At 45.4% G+C, this 20,993-nt stretch overlaps 1 protein-coding gene across 1 annotated transcript in view; it reads right to left on the reverse strand.

Moving 5' to 3' along the window:
• The window catches only part of TDP1 (tyrosyl-DNA phosphodiesterase 1), a gene marked incomplete in the record, with an annotated part of 91,122 nt that overhangs the window by 10,771 nt on the left and 59,358 nt on the right, over positions 1–20,993 (reverse strand). Inside the window, 1 exon segment of the mRNA XM_014591402.2 lies at positions 10,198–10,300. Coding sequence (XP_014446888.1) covers positions 10,198–10,300 — 103 coding nt within the window.

Raw genomic sequence — 20,993 nt, forward strand, 5'->3', positions numbered from 1 at the left:
GGTCACGCTGCAGTCTCTAATCCCTTCTCCATTCATTCATGCACACATGCCTGTATGTCTTCAAGCTGCCAGGGTTAGGATTCAAACTGTGTAGTTGACCTTGCGGGATCTGGCTCCCTTAACCACCGGGCCACGGGCTGGCCCCATAGGTAAGTTACTTCACCTTTCTGGGCTTTGGTTTCCTCTTCCATTAAATGAAAGTAAAAACAGCACCTAACTCATGGGGCTACTGTGAGGATACGCTAGTTATTTACAACAATGACTGGGGCATGGTAAGAATTCCAGGAATGAAATTGGTATAGCATATTCAGGGTGTTCTCTGATGTAACTTTATTCCGATTTTACAGAGCAGGAAACACATCTGGAGGTTAAATAGCTGCCCAAAGCTACAGAGCTCCAAGTGGCAAGGACATCGAACCCTGCCTTTCTGATTCTCGGGTCTACTTCTTTCCACTCAACAGACAAATGGTGTCACATTCACCATGAGGAAAAATTCTGAAAATTGAAGAGTCAATATTTAGGCAGGCAACGATAGAATGAGTGAAACTCTGAAAACCTTGGCATTTACATTTTTAAAAAATGAGGCTAGAGGTTGGGAAACAATGTGAAATTTATTAATCACTTTTCAAGAAGTGTTATAACTTCCCTCTTCCTTAACTCCTAGCTTAACTCTGTTATTTTCAAATGATCATGGCAAAGGGTTAAGATTCCTTATTTCCTGGGCCCAGAGCTGACGCCCTAAGTAGTTCAGCCCACGGCTCCGTTTTGGGGAGTCTGACCTCAGATATAAGCAGGCTTGAACCATCCAAGTCTGACATATGCTTTTTTCTCAACTGCCACTTCTGATCCAAATTCTAGGGTATTATATGTTTTTGAACAAAGTACCACTTTTCCTTTCAATCTGGATGTCAAATAATTTGAGGCTGTCTTCTAATTATCATTATTTATATATCACAGTAGTATCTCTCGGCATTTTACAAAACAGAGGAAGGCTCCCTCCCAGGCACAGATCCTTAAAAGACAGTTATGACAATACATTCATAAAACACCAGGTGAGAGGGTGGACATGCATCACATGGGAGAAATTGCTGGCTTTTCCCTTCACTGGCTTCAGGAGTGAAAGAGCTGGTTATCGCTGTGACAATTTAGGTTTCTGCAGCTTAGCTCAATCACAGAGAATAAGCAGCTTGCTCGAATTTCAGCTAGTGATGTGATTTATCCTTCTGGTTGCAGCTATCTCAGTGGTAAAACTCTCCAAAAGGAATCAGGTTTTCTGGGCAAAACACACAGCAGCCAGACTTCCCAAGGACACACTCAACACAGACTTGAGCAAGGAAGAACGTCCCAGGAAGGTTGGTGGCGTGTCCTTCCTGCAAGGCAGTCCACAACCAAAACTGAAAGTGCTTCCAGCTAGGGGCTGAGGGAGGGCTTTCTGGAAGAAGGTAAATACAACAATGCTTTGAAGGTTTTTTTTCAGTTTTTTCATTTATATATTGTTCATGAGAGAGCGAGCGAGCGAGCGAGAGAGAGAGAACTCCTCACAGGGTCATGAGGCCACAACCCACCACTCCCAGCCAGCCCTGAGTCACGGGCATACGTGTGGCTGGGATACTCAGAAAGGTCTCAGGATGCAATACGGGACCTTCCTGTGTGGGTTAGTTTCTCAGAGCATTGTACTTTACTGCTGCCTCATTGCCGAGCCCCAAGAATGGGTGTTTTTTTTTTTTTTTTTTAAAGCTTATGTCTTTCAGGACTAGCAGTTGGTGTAATGGCTGTGTTGCTGGGCTCTCATGTAGTCAACTGCAGTTGGAGTCCCAGAACCGGTGGCTTAAACTCACGCTTGGCTGCGTGTGCATGCGTGCCCAAGATTCCGAGAGGAGAATGGAGGAGAATGGATTGTGGCATGGCCATCCCCCCTGGGGGGTGATTTCTCGCTTTCTGTTTGTCTGTCTGGCAAGCACATGTGCCCTATTGCAAAAACCTCTCCATCCATCCATCCATCCATCAATCAAGTTTATGTCTTTCTTTCATGGGACAGACACACACAGATCACACACACACACACACACACACACACACACACAGGGTCTTGAGGCTATAACACAACCTCAGTCTTAGCCCAGCCTCAGATCATGGGCTTACTGTGCCTGGTATACTCAAGGAGGTCTCTAGACTTGAATCAGGACCGTTTCTATGAGAGAATACCTCCCAGGGCATCACACTTGCTTGCCGCGATGTCACGCCCCACCCCAGCTCCCTCCAAAGACTGGGTTTTTGATACGCAGAGGGCTGGCTGTCGGCATGAGTGTGGCAGAGTACTGCTCAGGGGGAAAACAGCATCACAGAAACATCAAGAACTTGACCTACTCGCTCAGCCTCTGTTTTCAACCTTCTGCTGAGCTGTGTGGTTTGTAGGCTACTGCTGCTACCACTAAAACCAACTGCGATGTTTACCGAGCACTTCCTAGGTATCTCAAAGGTGACATCATTCCAGGACACTTGTTCAAGTGATAATGAAGACTAGGGTCAGGACCACTGCAGTGGGCTCTTGCAGTGGGGGAGAGAGATGGGGCTCAGATGTGTGGGCTGGTAGAATTTAGAGCCAAGGAGCAGGGTGGGGCAGAGGATGGAACATTTCTAAGAGGAAACACCAGGGGTCGGGGGATGCTGGCTTAATGGACCTTACAGATTCTTAATAAAGACCAAGGTTATCAGACATCACCCTGGGGGATGGTAGAAGATGAGGATCCTGATCAGACATCCAGGGTGAGATATTGGGGCATGGAGGGGGGTTCTTTTCCTAAAACTGCCTTTTACTCTAGGAGCAAGTTTAGGGTCTTGACTAAAATTTGGCTAAAGCTTCCTCAGTATCAGGCATTGTTTTAAACATGTCACAGGTGTTTGTTTTGAGATCTACTTAATTTATTAATTATTATTATTCTTTAATTTGACCAGAGAGAGACAGAGAGTGAGAAAGCAAGCCACCAGGTCTGGGATTCGAACTGCAGTTGGACATGTGGGAGTCCAGCGCCTCAACCACCATGCCACCTGCTGGCCCCAACATGTCGCAGGTTTTAACTCTCGATTCTTACATAAGCCTATGAGCTAGTTACTAAACTGTTGCTGTCACAAAGCTGAGACAAAGGGGCCTGCGGAAGTGAAACAACGGAGCCAAGTCTGACACAGCGTATGTGCAGGACCCCAGCTCTGGTCTCACTTCCAAGCTCATTCTCTGTCATTTTTGTTCTTTTCTTGAGATCTCTCCAGTGTTTTCTCCCCTAGTCTACTTTTTTCTTTTTCTCTCTTTTCCTTTCCTTCCTTCCTTCCTTCCTTCCTTCCTTCCTTCCTTCCTTCCTTCCTCTTTCTTTCTCTCTTTCTTCCTTTACTGTTTTTGTCACAGGGCATGTACACTCACTGGAGAGAGACAGAGGGAATGTGAGAAATCACCTCCTGGGGGGATGGCCACACAGCAATCCCTTCTCCACTGTCCTCCTGGGATTTTGGGCACACAAACACATGTGCCTGGTGTGACTGTCAAGGAGCCAGGTCCAGAACTCAAGCTGCAATTGCCCATGTGGGAGTCCAGTGCCTTAACCACTATACCACCGGTGGATCCCAACAGTCTGCCTTTTACTGAGACAAAGGGCAGCAGTCTAGGACCACACATCCAGGAAGATGCCTTGGCATGGCCTGTGCTCATCAATCTGCCAACAGGTCAGGTGATGAGCCTGGGGTGTGTTGATGGGAGGGAGAGGGAGTGGGAGGCAGGCTGTCCTCACCCACAGTGGACCTGGGTGTATGTGGGGAACCTGGACCTCTTCCTGTATGCCGAGAGGAACCACTGTAGGTCCGGGCAGAGGGAAACAGACCCTGACATGTGGACAGACACACAGCCCCAGGGCTGTGGTAGCGATCCCAGACGGGAAACACAGGAGAGGGTGGGTCACTGAGTCGGGGGTGGGGGAGAAGGTGACGACCTGCAGCAGCAGGTAGCGAAAGTGTCACCAGGTCAGAAGGGACGGGATGTGGGAACCAGACGTGGACAGTCAGAGGAAGGAGTGGCATGCGAGGATGGTGGCTCTATCTGCTGAGCTGGAGAGCGTAAAAGGGCACCAGGAAACATCACGTGAAACAGCTGCCCAGCTGTGCCCCTGGGAAACCCTGGGAGCCCACATCCGATGACCTGGACGCAGGAAGGGTGGGCAGAGGTGGGTGAGGAGGGAGGATGAGGATAGAGCTATGGGTGGTGGTTCTTGTAACTATTATTAGTTCTTCCTGCCAGAGACAGGCATAGTAAGAGGTACGTGCCATTTCGGACAATGGAAAAGCATTGAAATAGATAACCAGGATAGAAAAGAGAAAACAGACACCTGAATACTGAAGCTCAGAGAAAACGCTTCAGTATTCCATTTTACGGAATCGATTGCGGCATTTTTGATTTGGGACGCAGAAGAGAGGGAACCCGTCATCACAGGAATGAGTGAACCTGGGACTCGGGGCCTGTGCCATCTCTCGTCTCTCAGCCCAGGTACTGAGACACAAGGGCTGCCTCAGTGCAGACGGAAACAGGACTGTCACTGACCCGTGGTTGTATGATGGCTATGTGCCTCCTTCCCAGAGGTGGGAGGAGTCCCGGTCACCCTGTGCTGGGCAGGCTCAAGTCCAAGGCCTGCTTGGTACCAGACGAAGGAAGTGCTCGATGAACATCAAAAGAAGTGATGTCCAATGACAGGGTACCTCTACCTCCGACATGCACGTGGAAGCCTCAGGGTTTGGAACATCGCCATGGATTGTTACGGGTCTCTGAAACCACTGGACCGTTCCTCTATTGAGATTTTTCTGAACCTAAATGAGTTAGTATAATTTCAAAGCTAAACATGCCTACAGTGAAGGAACAACCCCCTAAAAGTGAAGTAACTGACAAGTTGATTTTAGACTTCAAGATAATGAAGTCTTTGACTTAAATGAACAGACTTTTTAATTAAGCACCTACTATGTACCCAGCACCACTAATGACAGGTCCTGATCACAGCTGTGGGAAACTGGAAACCACACGTTTCCTGCTGGTCACGGCCTCTGGACTGTCACACTGGCCTCACGTCAATGTCCTGGAACACAGGGGTCAAGATGTCTGCTGGCGACAGACAAAAGTGGCAACTCCGGTTGTTGCTAAGGCAGACGTGTGGGTGGTAGTAACACGGAATCCTACCCTAGAGGGACAAAGGCAGGCTGAACCCGAAAACTGACCTCTGGATGGATTCCAGACAGGACGGCCACAAGGCTCTGGATTCAGTACGCCTACTTGGCAAACGATCACTAACAACACTAAACGGCTTGCCTCGCTAGTACTAAAGAGGGACAGCTAAAAAAAGAACTCGAGTCGTTTTACAACGCCTGCGTCGTCAGGAACCATGCTAAGGTTAAGATGGGTATAGAAGCCTTTAAAACGTTGATTAAATCCATGGAGACTGGCATTTCTAAGTGCTGCAACAGAACCCTGAGTGTGTATGTGTTCCTGTTCCATCAGGATAGCGGGGGGTAAGTTGCTCCATGTTACACTTTCCTTGGGATGTGTGAACACATTTGAGTACCTACTCCCCGAGGCGGTGGATGGGGCCTGTATACAGAGGCCGCTCTGGCAGCACAGCAAAGAACAGCGTGGAGGAGGTCCAGGGATGCAAGGCAGGGGCTACTGTCACAGGACATGACCAGCCCTGGACACAGCAGTTGCGGGGAAGGCCAGAGGGGACAGGTTAGCAAGGAGCATTAAGGAGTCAGAAATGACAAAACTTGGTGACTCGATCAACGTGGGGTGAAAGCCTTGTCCAGGATGATTTCTACACTTCAAACTAGGGCCGTGGGGTGAGTGAGAAGGCAAGTCTTCAATTTCTTTTATAGTCTGGTTTGAATGGTTTTGATGATATCTGTAATGCCACTTTATCCTCAAGTATCTTGAGTAATATAAATTGTAACCATTATAATGTAAGAATTGTATTTTATGAGATTGGAATTCTCTGAAAGTGGCCTGATGAGACCATTAACCCTGCTCAAGAAACTAGTGGCTTCCCCCCGTCCTAGTGGGATGGAGTCCAGCTCTGGCGCACCCTGCCCTCCAGGCCCCTTCAGACCAGGGTTCCAACATCTCCTGGTCATGTCTAGCACCCACACCCCAACCTCATTCCAGGCACCGCAACTCTGCTCTTTCCTGAACACCATGTGCACCGTTATCTCCATCTGGAAGCTCACCTCCCCTGATACGGGGTTAAATTCGCACTCATTTTTTTTCCCCCAAGACCCAGGTTGAATGACACCTTCCTTAAAGAAGTCTTTCCCAAGTTCCCGAGACAAATTACGGGCTCCCTCTTCTCCGAATCCTCATATTTTGAATGCCCCATACCATAGTTCTCATCACAGGCTAAAAATCATGTCTATTCCCTCGGCTCACTCATGTGTATCCAGGGCATGAAGGCTCATCTCACCCCTCAGTCTATCCCCAGGGCCTGGCAGACAGGAGGCACACAGACGGGGTACTTGTGGTGTCAAAGGGAGTGCACAGGAGGTTAATCCGAGGCCCCTGGCATGGTCAGCTGTGAGCGGTTCCACTGCACAGTCTCTTGTTCACTAGCTAAGGGTCTTACCCCGTGTTCACAAACTTCTGCAAAATGCCAAATTACCTCATGGCACAGGCCGCTCACTGTGTTGCTCTCAAAGTCAAAACCATAAATGTTAATTCTGTGACTGCCAAGAAAAGGTCTACTAGTTTTCCAGAAGCTTCCCAGGACAGCGAGCAACACTGATGGTGTGATACAGTTACTCAAAGCCTCCTGCATCGAGAACGGCGACACTGCTTTCTGCACGCTGGCATGACACGGCAATTCACTTATGGGAGACACCCCCTGGTAGTATCCACCTCTTCGGGTGGCTTTCTAGCTCACAGCAATCCTTCCTCTTCTTAAAACAGGGTTGGGGGAGACCAGAGGCATGGAAGGCAGACCTCACTTTGAGTAGTCACTGAACTGCAGAACGGCCAGCCAGGCCCTGGAGCAGCAAAGTTCCAACCAGTTGCAGCAACAAACCAAACAACCCAATAACCACTGAGGCCCCCAGAACTGGCCTGGCTCCATCACTCCCAAGTCCATGATGTTCAGTAATTCTTTTGATCCCAAGACATCCCTCCCTCCCCCAGGATCTTCTCAGTAAATGGTTCCTTTTGTGGGCTTAAGCGGGCTCAAGTTGGTTTCACTCAGGAGAGGTAACCCCCCGCATCCTAGCATTCCGTTTCCACCTGGGATGCTTCTCATTTTATTATTCATGTACAGGACGCCTATCTCACAGATGAGACCCCTTGCTCAGGATTCACTATTAGCTCCTCAGGAAGGCCAGGTCAAAACTCTTGTGTGGATCATCTGTAACGCCTAATTATAGCACCCGGCCCAAGTATTTACGGTTCACGGAAGGACCTACACAAACGACTTACAGCAAAATGGCTGATGACAACATACGTGCAGCCTGTGGGTCCTCACCAAGGTTACAGAGGAAGCGTCCAGGCTCTGTATCCTCAGACACGCCAACAAACTGATTGCTAGAGAACCTGTTACCTTCTCCCCTATGTTAACTACACGACCAACGTGGTTGGGGCCTAACTCTTGAATCTGTTGTCATAGCAAAGAAGGGGTGGAATTCATTTTTATATTCTTGCCTGATACGTTTCATAAATAGTGAAATTTATATAATGATGAATTTTTTTCCCCAGGTTTTTGCCATAGGGTGTGTACGCTTGGTGGAAAGAGAAAGAGAGAGGGAAAGTGAGAAATAACTCCCCAGGCAGATAGCCACACTGCAATCCGTTCTCCTCCATTCTCCTCTCAGGACTTCGGGCACGCGTGCATTTGTGCCTGGCATGATTTTCAAGCTGCTGGGTCTGGGACTTGAACCATGGGTCGACATGTAGAAGTCCAGCACCTTAACCACCACACCACCTGCTGGTTCACAATAATGGAATCTTCATTTTACCTAGTATGTGCTACAGTGGGGCTGTTTCTTTTTTTTTTTCCTTTCCTTTCCTTTCCTTCCCTTTCCTTTCCTTTCTCTCTTTCAAAGATTTTTGCCATAGGGTGCATGTGCTGGCTAGAGAGACAGAGAGAGCCAGAAAGTGAGAAACCACCCCCCCGGGGGGATGGCTGCACCACAATCCATTCTCTTCCAGTCTTCTTTCAGGATTTTGGGCATACGTGCACATGGCGTGATTTTCGAACCCCCAGGTCTGGGACTTGAACCACGTAGTCAGCCATGTGGGATCCAGCACCTTCCCTACAACTCCACCTGCTGGCCTCTCTGATCTCCAATTTTTTTACTCCAAAAGTGGTTCGGGTCCTGCATCCTGGTAGCTTGCTTTCTCATTCCTCCCCCTGCCCCCATCTCTTCTGGTCAAATTAAAAATAAAAATAATATATATATATATATTTTAAAAGAGCCTACTGTACAGTCAGTTTGGAGACTCTATGTAATTATTCCCACATTTTCTCTAATTTACAACCAGAGAAAGAATATCTGAGGCAAAAATTAGTAGCTTAGAAAGGTCTAGAGGACCCGAAAGGGCAATACATGTCTTTCCTATTACCATATCCATGATCAGGGAGCAGATCAAAACAGTTTCACAACACTGGGAACTGGCAAATGCTGACAAAAGCCACACAAGAGTGACATGGAATTTATTCCCTTACTTAAGCTATTCTGGGAGGTCATTTACCCACCGTCTCTGGGACCACACTAAATCACTGAATATTGTCATCCTACAGCCGTGAAGCCACTGTTTCCTAGAAGCTGCAATAAAGGTGAAAGAACACGCGGGTCAGTGAGACGACCAGGGCCTAGGGCTGGACCCCATCCTGCTGCTGTGAACCACAGTCCGTGTATGAAGTGAGGGAACCATCTACCTCCCGAAGCCGTGCAAGTCGAAACCTTTAGCTGCAAGCGGCATGCGGATCTGCTTTGTTTTAGTCTGTATGAAATGAAGCGTGTCGCTGTCTCATGACATCACCCTCAGAAAAGGCCAGTTAGACCGTTTGAAGTGAAGCCCTCTGAAGGAGAGAGGAAAAGGACGGACAGAGATTGGCAACAGAAGGAAAGAGTAAGGTAGAAAAAAGCTGTTAGCTAGGGCAAGGAAAGAAAAAGGGAAAAACAGGACTGTAAGGTGGGCCGGATGTGCTCTCCAGCACAGTTTAAGACTGGGAATACCCACGTGCCGCGGGTCCAGGCTAAAGTCAAAAGTCAAGCACACAGCATCCCCGTCTAAGTTCACAAAGTTCACAGAGAAGCCATGTTATATATGTTTATCGTAAATTTAACTATAGCAAGTGGTAAACAAGGAAAAGGAAAAAAGACAAAGCGCTCGCCCTCTTAATGCAGACACTGGGTTGCTCCGGGTGGTTCAGTAATTCTGGCTGCGTTCTACGGGTGAGCATGTGCCCAGAGTGAGTGCGAGATGAGGTGGGAGATCGGAGCCTGTGTGTCTCTTAGAAGGGGAACATCTCTCCGGGCAGGTGTTTAGAGAAACACCTGAGCTTTTACAACCTGGTTCCGATATGCAAGCCAGTCACTTCCTCTGGTGTTCAGCTGCAGCTGGTCTGTGCTGGACCTTACCAGAGATGGCTTCCAGTGTGGTACCCTTCCGGGGACTCACTGGACAAGCTGCACGTAGCCTCAGTTCCCTGCACTCTGGCCACTGACTCCGGCTTCTGTCCTATCTTCTGCCAGTTCCCTTCCGGGTGCGATGCCATTCCCACTCCTCCATACCATCAGACGCCCTGCACCCTGCCCCAAGTCCTCCAGTCACCCCAGCCTGAAACGTCTGTGCTTGGTTAGGCCATTCCTTTGGTGACTTGTCATTTACCACCTCGTGACGAATCCTTGTGTTTCGCAATCTTTATTTAAATACTGTTATTAACTTGACCCAAAGCAGTATGGTCAATTCCTCATCAGGGACACCCCTTGAGAGCAGGTGTACCGCTACACCCAGAAAAGTGAGCATTTAATACGGTCATCAGCACAGGCCTGTGGTTGGGAGGCAGGTTGGGGTTGGGATGCTGACCCTGCAATCTGCTGACCTAGTGTGGGTCACTGTGGGTAAAGGGAGAGGGCACAAAAGTCCAAATTGCTTCACAAGGGACCAACCAGGCAGTTGGAAATGTCACTTACAAATGCTGAAGGCAGGAAAAGGACCCCAAGCTCGTAGGAGCGGATCATCAGCTGGGTGCCATTCTTCTCCAGAGCTCCCCAGGCGGCTTTGGACAGATTCGCACTGCAGAGACAAGGACACAGGAGCTGATGCAGTGAGGCATCTCCTTGCGGGTCAAACCTTCACAGCTGCAAGAGCAGCGGTCAAGAAAATATATAGCTGCAATCACGTTTATTCAGTTCCTAGCAGAGTTGTGGCGTTTTTGAAAAGGAAATTTAAACCCTGCTATGCTATAATCCTCGAGATTTATCTAATTGCAATCTGAGATAGTTTCAGTCATCTGCATTTTCCCGAGGGCAGCTATTAAAATAATTCTCTCTCCTAAGATTATTTTTTTCTTTCTGTCCAAAACCCTTTCTCTTTCCATGACCCTGCTGTAGTTAGGATTTCTGGTTTTGCTGTATATAAAAGCAGCACTTACAAACCTATGTTCATGTTATACAGTAGTATCTTAAGTTTCATAAGATAGTACTTTGAAGATCCATAAGCTTTATCTGCCCCCACCCCCTTTTTTGTTTGTCCAGGCAGTGCTAATTTCTACTTTCAATATGAAAACAAAAGAACCCAACACGGGACCAGCAGTTGGCATAATGGCTATGTCACTGGACTTCCTTGTAGTCGACCCCGGTTCGAGTCCTGTACCCAGTCAGTGGCTTAAACTCATGCCGGGCGCGTGTGCATGTGTGCCCAAGATACCGAGAGGAGAATAGAGGAGAAGGGATTACGGTGTGGCCATCCCCCTGGGGGGTGATTTCTCCCTTTCAGTCTCTTTGTCTCTGTATTTCTGGTGAGCACACACATCCCATAGCGAAAACCTCTCAAAAAAAAAGAAAAGAAAAAAAGAACCCACACCTTTGGGTGCACTAGGTTGGTATCTGTATTGAAAAGAAACGGTACATTTCGAACGATGCTTTATAAGGACAAAGAGTGGTGGATATCATATGAAAAAAAAATCAAATGGGGCAGCAGGAGGAAGGGCTTGGAATTGACCAATGGGAGGTGCAGACACACTTGAGGAGGCTGAGGCGTGGCGATGGCGCTCTGAAGCATCACCTGGAGAGACTCTCCCACAGCAAATGCTGCAGGACACTCCCACTGCCAGTAAGCAGTGTAAGCCCACCGCGAACTTCTTCCCCAATCAGGCTCCCCCATATCCTACTTCATTTAAAAAAATGTAGAGCACGACAGTAGCTCTTCAGAACCCTAACAGCCTGGCTTCATGGATAACTGAAGATGTCAAGATTCACTCACTGGTATAACAAGCACTTTTCTCAGCAATGTGCCGGGTTGCTGTCTGCTGGAATCCGACAACTGAACAAATAATAATGATAATAAAAATAAGTAAACGCTAAAGGGGACTCAGAGGAATAACCGTGGAAAACGGAGCTAAACAAAAATTCTTGAAGTGATTAAGCTCACTTAAAGTGTATTTACAGACCATCCTGCCTTCTTAGACGGGTCACAGTGAAGCCAGGGGACCTGTCTTTGATATAAAGGCCACAATCATGTCACTGTAATGTGCCACAGAATAAAAAATGCAGAGGAAGCTGGAGGTTTATGATAAAGGGTGTTATGACTCTAGGAAAAATCCTTTCTTTAGAAGTCTAAGATGACAGCTTGCTTTTAGGTCTCTCACCTGTTAGTAAAAAAAGACAAGCTTCCAGGCACAGAGGTCTACAGGTAAAACTAACCAGCGAGTGTGAGGGAGGTGGTCTTCTTATAAAAATTTTTGTTTCTAGATTACTGCCTCTTGGGTAACCCTCTTTTATTTTATTTATTTATTTATTTTTGAGAGGTTTTCACTACAAGGCGCGTGTGCTCACCAGAAAGACTGAGAGAGAAAGAGAGACAGAAAGCAAGAAATCACCCACCCCCAGGGGGGATGGTCACGCTGCAATCCCTTCTTCTCCATTCTCCTCTCGGGATCTTGGGCAAGCACGCACACACGCCTGGTGTGAGTTAAAGCCACCGGGTCTGGGACTTGAACTGCAGTCAACTACATGGGAGTCCAGCGACATAGCCATCATACTACTGGTCCCCTGGGTAGCCCTCTTGACCATCAGCATGACACCACCACTGGGCAGAGGTTCCTTCTAGAAAGCTTGTTTTTCTTTCCTCATTAGTCGTGTTTTCTTAACATTCCAGACTTGAGGTCTATTCCAAAGCAAAGCTCAATGGTAGCCATGAGGATACCTTTTCGGATGGTTTCCTCCAACCCCTCCTTTCTATCTGGCTTCTAACACAATTCAGATCACTTGGAGCTTTAAAAACTCTATCCTGAATATTTAGAGCCCAAAAGTCTCTGTAGGTTGTCTAGGCGATGAATCACCATTTCTTGAAATATCATCTTTAATAACTTTTTCCATCCCGAATAACACTTTGAGTCACTGGTCCCTGGGGCAGCCAGGAGGATGGGGTGTATACCCCCAAATCCTGGTCTGCCTGCTGTGTGTGCGGGTGGTACACGTGCGCAAAGCACCGATGTCTCCCGTGGGGCACGGTGATGCCAGAGGGCTGCCTACAAGGCTCTTTTGCTCCTGAAACTCCAAAGTAGCTCTCCTGTCCACTCAGAATCCTTGGTCCTCTGTCTATTTTGGCTCTTGTCAGGAGCTAGTGTCCACGAATGGGATTAGGGACTTTATACAAAAGACCCAAAAGAGCCACCTTGCCCTTTCTCTACAATGGGAGGATACAGCAAGAATTCAGAGCTCTGCAATCCTGGAAGAAGGCCTTCACCAGAATCCAAGCATGCTAACACCCTGATTTTGGACTTCCGGCTCCCAGGACTGTGAAAAATAAATTACTGTGTTTATAAGTCCCCCATTCCGTGGTACTTTACATAGCAGCCTGAATGAAGACTCTGAGCCACCAAAGATAAGCTAATGGTAAGTTACTCAGTTAGGTAGTTTCAAGGCCCCTTGCCTACAAAGAACACAAAGAGTGAATAGCGGTAGATTTCTTTACCACGGCTTGTAAAATGTGCTGTTAATTACAGGTCTGATCTCACAATACAAAAAAATTGTCCCAAAGTTTAGATTTTACAGATCAATTTAATAACATAGAACCACAAATTCCTGAAGATCTCAGGAGAGCATAAGAATGGAGAAGAAAGAAAGATAAATGATGAGAAAAGACTAGAGGCTCCTGCCCCGGTCCCCCTGGGAATCTCTAAGTCACTCTTCTCCCTGGGCTGTAAGTTCCTGTCTCTAGAATGAGTCCATGAGACCACATCGCCCCTTCCATACAAGAGTCTGTGATAAGTAGCGCTCCCACCTGGCTATGCACTCTAATTCCAAAGATAACGTCCCTGACTCTCGCTGGGAATTTACCACTGGTCAGCACTTAGTTGAATGCTCATGGTAACAGGTTGGGGAAATGGCTGTGCAATTTGGGGGGCAGTATATGAAGATGACTTACATGCATTTTCCAAAGTCTAAACACTGGCAACAGTAACAGCTGCCACCAGTCCCAGCCGGAGCACCTGTTACATGGCTGGCTGGGCTCACTGGTAAGCTTTTGTTAGAAGATGCACGGGTCCCCGAGGATGACTGCTGTCATGGGAATGTACACTTAAAGAACATTCCTTTTCATCGTTAATTACTGCACAGTCTGGACAGCAGCTGCACAGAGTGCAGAGACAACTGACGGCCTAAGCTTTTGGCCCCAACACTTCTAGAGGCTCAGGGGAGGGGGATAGACTTTCACGGACAGATGCAATAAGAGAATGCTAACAGTGGGTGCTGGAGAAGAGAGAGACCAGCCTGAGCAACTGTGGTGAGGAGGGGAGATGAGGAACTCCAGTCAACAGGGCTACCACCCTTTCCTAAGGCTCTGCAGCGGAATGCTTGCCACAAACACTGGTACAGATGTGGCAAGTGGCTTTCACCCTGGCACACACTGTAGGTTTTCTTGCATTGCCCTTGGTCTGTCTTTTTTTTTTTTTTTTTTTAAAGTTTTTACTACTCTAGTGCTTGTGCCCTAGCCTGAGAGAGACAGAGGGAAAGTGAGAAATCACCCTCAGGGGGGAATTGCCACACCACAATTCCTTCTCCTCCAGTCTCCTCTTGGGGTTTTTTGCACACATGCACATACAACTGGCATGATGTTCAAGCTGTGGTAGAACCATGTGGTCAGCCAACGGGGAGCCAGTGCCTCAAGCTCCATGCCACCTGCTGGCCTCCAGGCTGTTTCTTATTGTGGAGAAAAAGTTTCACAAGTGATATGGAAAGAGTCACTGTAAGAGATTTAAGTTGTACACAGGTATACACAAGCATGTTCTAATTCTGACTGATTGTCCAATTTCCCTCTTCTGCATCTTTCCTATTTAGATTACTAGCAACACTGTATGAGAGTACTCTTTTCTTGGACCCTTCAGAAGACGAGTGGACAATGTCTATGAAAATTATGCAAATCTAATAGGCAAAATATAACTCATTTAAAATCTGACTTATCTGAAGATGAGTAGTGTTCAGTATTTTTAACCGTATGTACTGGACATCTATATTTCTTCTGTGAATTATTCATTTTTAAATTATATTGCCTTTTTTCTTGATATGCAATGTGCACTGGTTTCATATTATTGCTTGCTACAGGTTAGGTTCAGATGATACTTGTCCCCCAAGGGTTCCTGTGTTATAACTTGGTCCCTAATATAATGGCAGTGGGAAGTGGTGAGACCTTTAAGAGGAAAAACAACCTTCAAAGTGGGCAGCCACGAGTCAATGGGCCAAGAGGAAGATCCCTCTCCACTGTGGGTGGGCACCATCAAATCAACCGGAAGTGGGACAAACAGCACCCTCAGGGGGGAATTGCCACACCACAATTCCTTCTCCTCCAGTCTCCTCTTGGGGTTTTTTGCACACATGCACATACAACTGGCATGATGTTCAAGCTGTGGTAGAACCATGTGGTCAGCCAACGGGGAGCCAGTGCCTCAAGCTCCATGCCACCTGCTGGCCTCCAGGCTGTTTCTTATTGTGGAGAAAAAGTTTCACAAGTGATATGGAAAGAGTCACTGTAAGAGATTTAAGTTGTACACAGGTATACACAAGCATGTTCTAATTCTGACTGATTGTCCAATTTCCCTCTTCTGCATCTTTCCTATTTAGATTACTAGCAACACTGTATGAGAGTACTCTTTTCTTGGACCCTTCAGAAGACGAGTGGACAATGTCTATGAAAATTATGCAAATCTAATAGGCAAAATATAACTCATTTAAAATCTGACTTATCTGAAGATGAGTAGTGTTCAGTATTTTTAACCGTATGTACTGGACATCTATATTTCTTCTGTGAATTATTCATTTTTAAATTATATTGCCTTTTTTCTTGATATGCAATGTGCACTGGTTTCATATTATTGCTTGCTACAGGTTAGGTTCAGATGATACTTGTCCCCCAAGGGTTCCTGTGTTATAACTTGGTCCCTAATATAATGGCAGTGGGAAGTGGTGAGACCTTTAAGAGGAAAAACAACCTTCAAAGTGGGCAGCCACGAGTCAATGGGCCAAGAGGAAGATCCCTCTCCACTGTGGGTGGGCACCATCAAATCAACCGGAAGTGGGACAAACAGAGGAAGCACAGCAGTCTGTTTTCATCCTCTCTCTGCACGTGGCTGTCACCCTGCCTGCTTCTCCTGGCCATGCTGTGACTTAGCACCAGAGGCCAGGCAACTTTTCCAGAGCCCATCCTAGGCTCTTGGGCTTTCTAGGCAGCAGAGCTGTGAGCCAAATAATCCGCTATTCTATATAAATCACCCAGTTTTAAGTAGTTCTGTTTAATAACACAATAATAGATTCATACTCTGCTCTAATATACTGCCACAAATTTAGTGCCTTAAAACAATACAAATTTACTATCTTACACCCTGGAGATCAGAAGTCTGAAGTAAAATCAAGGCGTTGAGGTTTGCATTCCTTCTGGGGGCTCTAAGGAAGAATTTATCCTTTGCCTTTTTCTTGCTGTCTCTATCCCTTGGTGTGTTCTCACTTCTTCACCTGTAAGGCCAAGAGTACCAGCTGAGTCCTTTTCACACTGCTATCACCCTCGGACTTCTTCCTCTTCTACTCACTAGTACACTGGGCCTTCCCCAGATACCATTTCATTTTAAGGTTTACAGATTTACAGGTGGAACGTCACCAGGTAAGGTACAATATTCATTCGTAGGCTCTGAAGATTAGGACAAGGACATCTTTGGGGAGATGTTATTCTGCCTACACACAATGCTTTTCATATAGATTATAATTAATGTTCTCAATGTTTTCCCAGTTTATTAACTTGGTTTATAAAAAACGTTACAGTTAAGAAGGTCTCTGTTGCTTGCTTTCTTTCTTCCTGTTTGGGGGGAGGAAAGGAGTTACCCGATTGTTGGTTTTTACTTTCTAGCTTGTGAGTGGGAGGTCTTGTTTAGAGAGGTTTTTCTCACTCATTCCCAAATGGTGTCCTTTGATGAGAATTTAAAAGTTATTTCTAAAGTCCAAAAATGTATTACTTTTTTCTTTTTTACTGTCATGCACATTTTATGTTTTATCTATTAAATCTCTGCCTACTTCAAGGTCACAAGGATATTCTTGTTCTAGAGCTTTAAAGCTTAAGTTTTCTTACTGAGGTTTATTTTACATCTAAAATTGATTTTGTTTACCGTCCAAGATAAGCCGAGATTTATGTTTTTCCCTTCACGGATATCCAATTGCTTTGGCAGTATGTATCGGAAAAGATGTCCTTTCTCTATTGAATTACACTGGTGCCTTTGTCGAAATCTTTTGATTATGTGGATGTATATTTCTGGACTCTATTCTTTTCCACTGATTAATTTATCTGTTCTCATGGCCCAAATATAGTTTTATTGGGCTTTTCCTATGAATCTGAAATTATGTTCTGGAAATCCTGTTCTTTAGAATGATCTAGTCCTTTGATAACCACGTAAATCCTGGAATCAGCTAGGTCTCCTCCGAAACTGCCTTGCCTGTTTTAAATAGTTTGTATTTCCAAAAAAATTTTATAATCAGTTTGATTTTTACCACAAAGCCCACTGGGATTTTGATTTGGATTATAATGAAATCGATCAGAATTTGCGATCAAAGGGCATTTTAATAATAGTGAATCTTTCAATTTATGAATTTTATGTTTGTCTTTTAGCAGTATTTTATGTGTTGTTTTCAGTGTACAGGTCTTACGTAACTTTTCTAAAAATTATTTTTAGGTATTTGATGATTTTTAATGGTATTTTACTTAAATTGTAAAATTATGCTTTCTGTAAATATAATTTTTTTACTTCCTTTACAATGTTTATGCTTTTTTGGGCCTTATTCCATTGGCTATGATCTCTACGTAATACTGCAAAGACTCTCACTTTGTTTTCCATATATGTGACAAGTTCAATAAGACTTTTTCTATATCACTCTTCTAAAATCGTTCAAAGTCATCGAAAATCTCTACACTATCATATGCAATGGAAACTTCTTTGACCTCATCTTAATCTCTCAGTAGCATATGGCTCCTTTTACCACTACGGCCACCACCACCTCTCCCTCCTCCCCTTCCTCTATTATATTGAAATGTAATAGTTTTCCTGGACTTCCACTACCCTTTGGCTTTCTTTCTGTTTCGAACTTTTCTGGGCACTCCTTTCTTCTAACTGATCTCTCAATTTGGAACGCTAGAATCTGCCCCACTTTATGTCAAGATATCAACAGAATATAGTCGTAGGCTCTTAGAGACTGGCAAAAGCGATTAAAATAAACCTGGAGGAACATAGGTCCATTCACGTCTCAGAGTCATGTAAGAGTTAGTGCCTCAATGAAAAGACACTTATAGCTCCACGTTTCAAAACACCAGAGAAAATAATCAAATCTACCACAAGCAAAGAACAATAAAAACAGGATTAGCTCTCCAAGAACTTCAGATGACTGATCAATTAGATGGTGATTTAAAAACAGATTTAAAACAGTCTGAACAGGGTCCAGCAGTTGGTGTAATGGCTATGGTGCTGGACTCCCATGTAGTCGACTGCTGTTCAAGTCCCAGACCCAGTGGCTTAAACTCACATCGGGCGCATGTGCGTGTGTGCCCAAGATCCCGAGAGGAGGATGGAGGAGAAGGGATTCTGGTGTGGCCATTCCCCCCGAGGGGTGATTGCTCGCTTACTGTCTCTCTGCCTCTCTCTGTCTTTCTGGTGAGCACATGCGCCCTATAGCAAAAACCTCTCCAAACAAAAAAACAGGAAAACAAAACAAAAGAAAAAACAGTCTGAACGTACAATCATGAAATAAGAAATAAAAGCAAATTTAATAATAGAAGCAGTACATGGCAGCTATTCCCTGTAAAGCCTGTTTTCACCCATTTACATATTACAATTCTACTAACTATAACTATCAGATAGCAGTACCGTTAGAAGCAATACTATTAAACAGTGATACTATTTACACTATGTAGCAGAGAACACTGATAAGTAAAGGGCACCAGGTTTCATAGGTAGTGACAGAGCAAGAATTTGGGGGGTGGCTTTGTGGTGCAGAGGGACAGTGCTGCTTCAGAGATGCCAAATGCCACATGGAGGGTGCACTTTGAATCCTAGTCACCCCGAAACATACGAGTCCAGGATTAGACCGGCTGGAGGACTCAACGAAAGGGACTGTGGTATGACCACATCCTGCGGAGAATGCACGTCCCTTTCTCTGTCTCCCTCACGTGTGTCCATGTGCTCTATCATGAACAAAGAAAAACATTAAAACAAACGAAAAAGAAATTTAAACTCAGGCGGTCTGAGTGGTGGGAGCACTAAATCATAAAGTCCATGGTACCTTAGAAGGCTCAAAGGGGAACTTTTGAAGCAGAGTTACTCAAGTGAAAACTCTTCTATTGAATAAAATAACCTATTAGTCACAACTGAAAACAAAATTAGTAAACTAGAGAGATCTGAAGAAATGAGATAGAATGCAACTCCGAGGCAAAGAGATGGGAAATAAGATACTACAGATAAAATGGTCTAAAAAAAAAAATCTAAAAACAGTGAGAAAACAGAAGTGAAAAAAGGGAAGAGCCATATGCTAGGAGACAATATCCAATCATTTTAGTGAACTGTTGAAAAATCAGATCCTCGGTGAAGAAGTACAACAAAATCTGCTAAGACTAAATAAAAATAAATCCGTGCCTATTTACTCATTGTATTTAAACTACAGGACACCAAAGAAGAAGAAAATCTTAAACTCAACCAGGGAAAAAAAGAGATTTCTCATAAAGGAACAGCTAATTAGATCATTCCTTCTCAACAGCAACATCTGAGCTCGAAAACCAATGGAAAAAAAAAATTCTTTCAAGAACAAGTAGAGGCCAGCCTGCGGCCTGGTGGTTGAGGTGGCTGGATCCCACATGGCTGAGCACGTAGTTTCAGTTCCAGGCCTGGTGCCACATGAGGCTATGCACATCCAAGACCCTGAAAGGAGGGTGAGGTGAAGAAGCGATTGTGGTGCGGCCATGCCTCAGGGAGGTGCTTTCTTGCTTTTCCACTCTGGCAAGCACATGTGCCCCTTGGCAAAATTAAAAACAAAAAACCCCAACTAAACAGAAAATAACGGTCAACTTAGAATTTTAAATCCAGTTACATTATTATTCAAAAATGAAGGTAAAGATTAAGGCAGTTTTAGAAAAACAGATCAGAGAGCTTACTGCCAGTAAAAGGACTTCAGGGTCAGCCAAAGGGTGGTGGTTAAGGTGGCTGGATCTTATATGGCCAGCATGTGGTTCGCATCCCAGACGCAGCAGTCTGAGAAACACATTAATGGGCACATGTGCGTGCATGCCCAAAATCCCGAGAGGAGAAGGGAGTGCTTTCTCACTTTCTCTGTCTCCAGCCACTGCACAGACTCTACAGCAAATTTATCTTAAAAAATAAATAATTAATTAAAAGAGAGCTTCGGTGAAGTAACTACAAAGGATGTGGTTCAGGAAACAAAACCAGAGTTCGAAAGGACAGGGCTACAATCAAAAGGGAACAAATATCTGAGTAGAGTCATGAGTAACTGTAAACAGCACTGACGGCCAAACCGTAATGACGATGATTAATTCTGAAAGCCTAATAATAATAAGGAACAAAAATACTGCAGAATAACAGCTTTGTAGAGAAGAGATCATTGGTACTAGACTTCTACCTCTCTTGGCTGTTTGGGAAGGAGGAAAAACACCAATTAGCTTCGGGGTCTTTAAACAAACAATGAAAATTTAAGATGCAAAATCAAGTATACTTTTCAAATGAACAGAAAATGCATGAAAAGAACTTGATGAATTAACATGAGAGGGAGAAAAAGGAGAGGCAAAGGAAGAAAAACGTGGACACTACGGTGCACAAAGTGAAACCACAAACAAGTAAAAATCCATCAGTGCTGGTACAGAATGCACATGCACTTTAGTAAGACAGGGAGTACAAGGTTAGATTGACAAGTCTGCCCCACAGGGTACAAAAATACTAAAAGACATGGGACTGGTTAGATACAACACGCAAAGCACAATCCATGAAAGGAAAAGAGTTGGGAACTGTGACTTCATTAAAAACCTTCTGGGGGGGAACCAGCAGTTAGCGTAATGGCTATGTCGCTGGACTCCCACGTAGTTGACCGCGGTTCGTGTCCCGGACCCGGTGGCTTAAAACTCACGCCGGGCGCGTGTGCGTGCGTGCCCAAGATCCCGAGAGGAGAATGGAGGAGAAGGGATTGCGGCGTGACCATCCCCCCTGGGGGGTGATTTCTCGCTTTCTGTCTCT

Source organism: Tupaia chinensis, unplaced genomic scaffold (genome assembly GCF_000334495.1).
Source record: "Tupaia chinensis unplaced genomic scaffold, TupChi_1.0 Scaffold000568_1, whole genome shotgun sequence".
In the NCBI taxonomy this organism is placed as follows: Eukaryota; Metazoa; Chordata; class Mammalia; order Scandentia; family Tupaiidae; genus Tupaia; species Tupaia belangeri.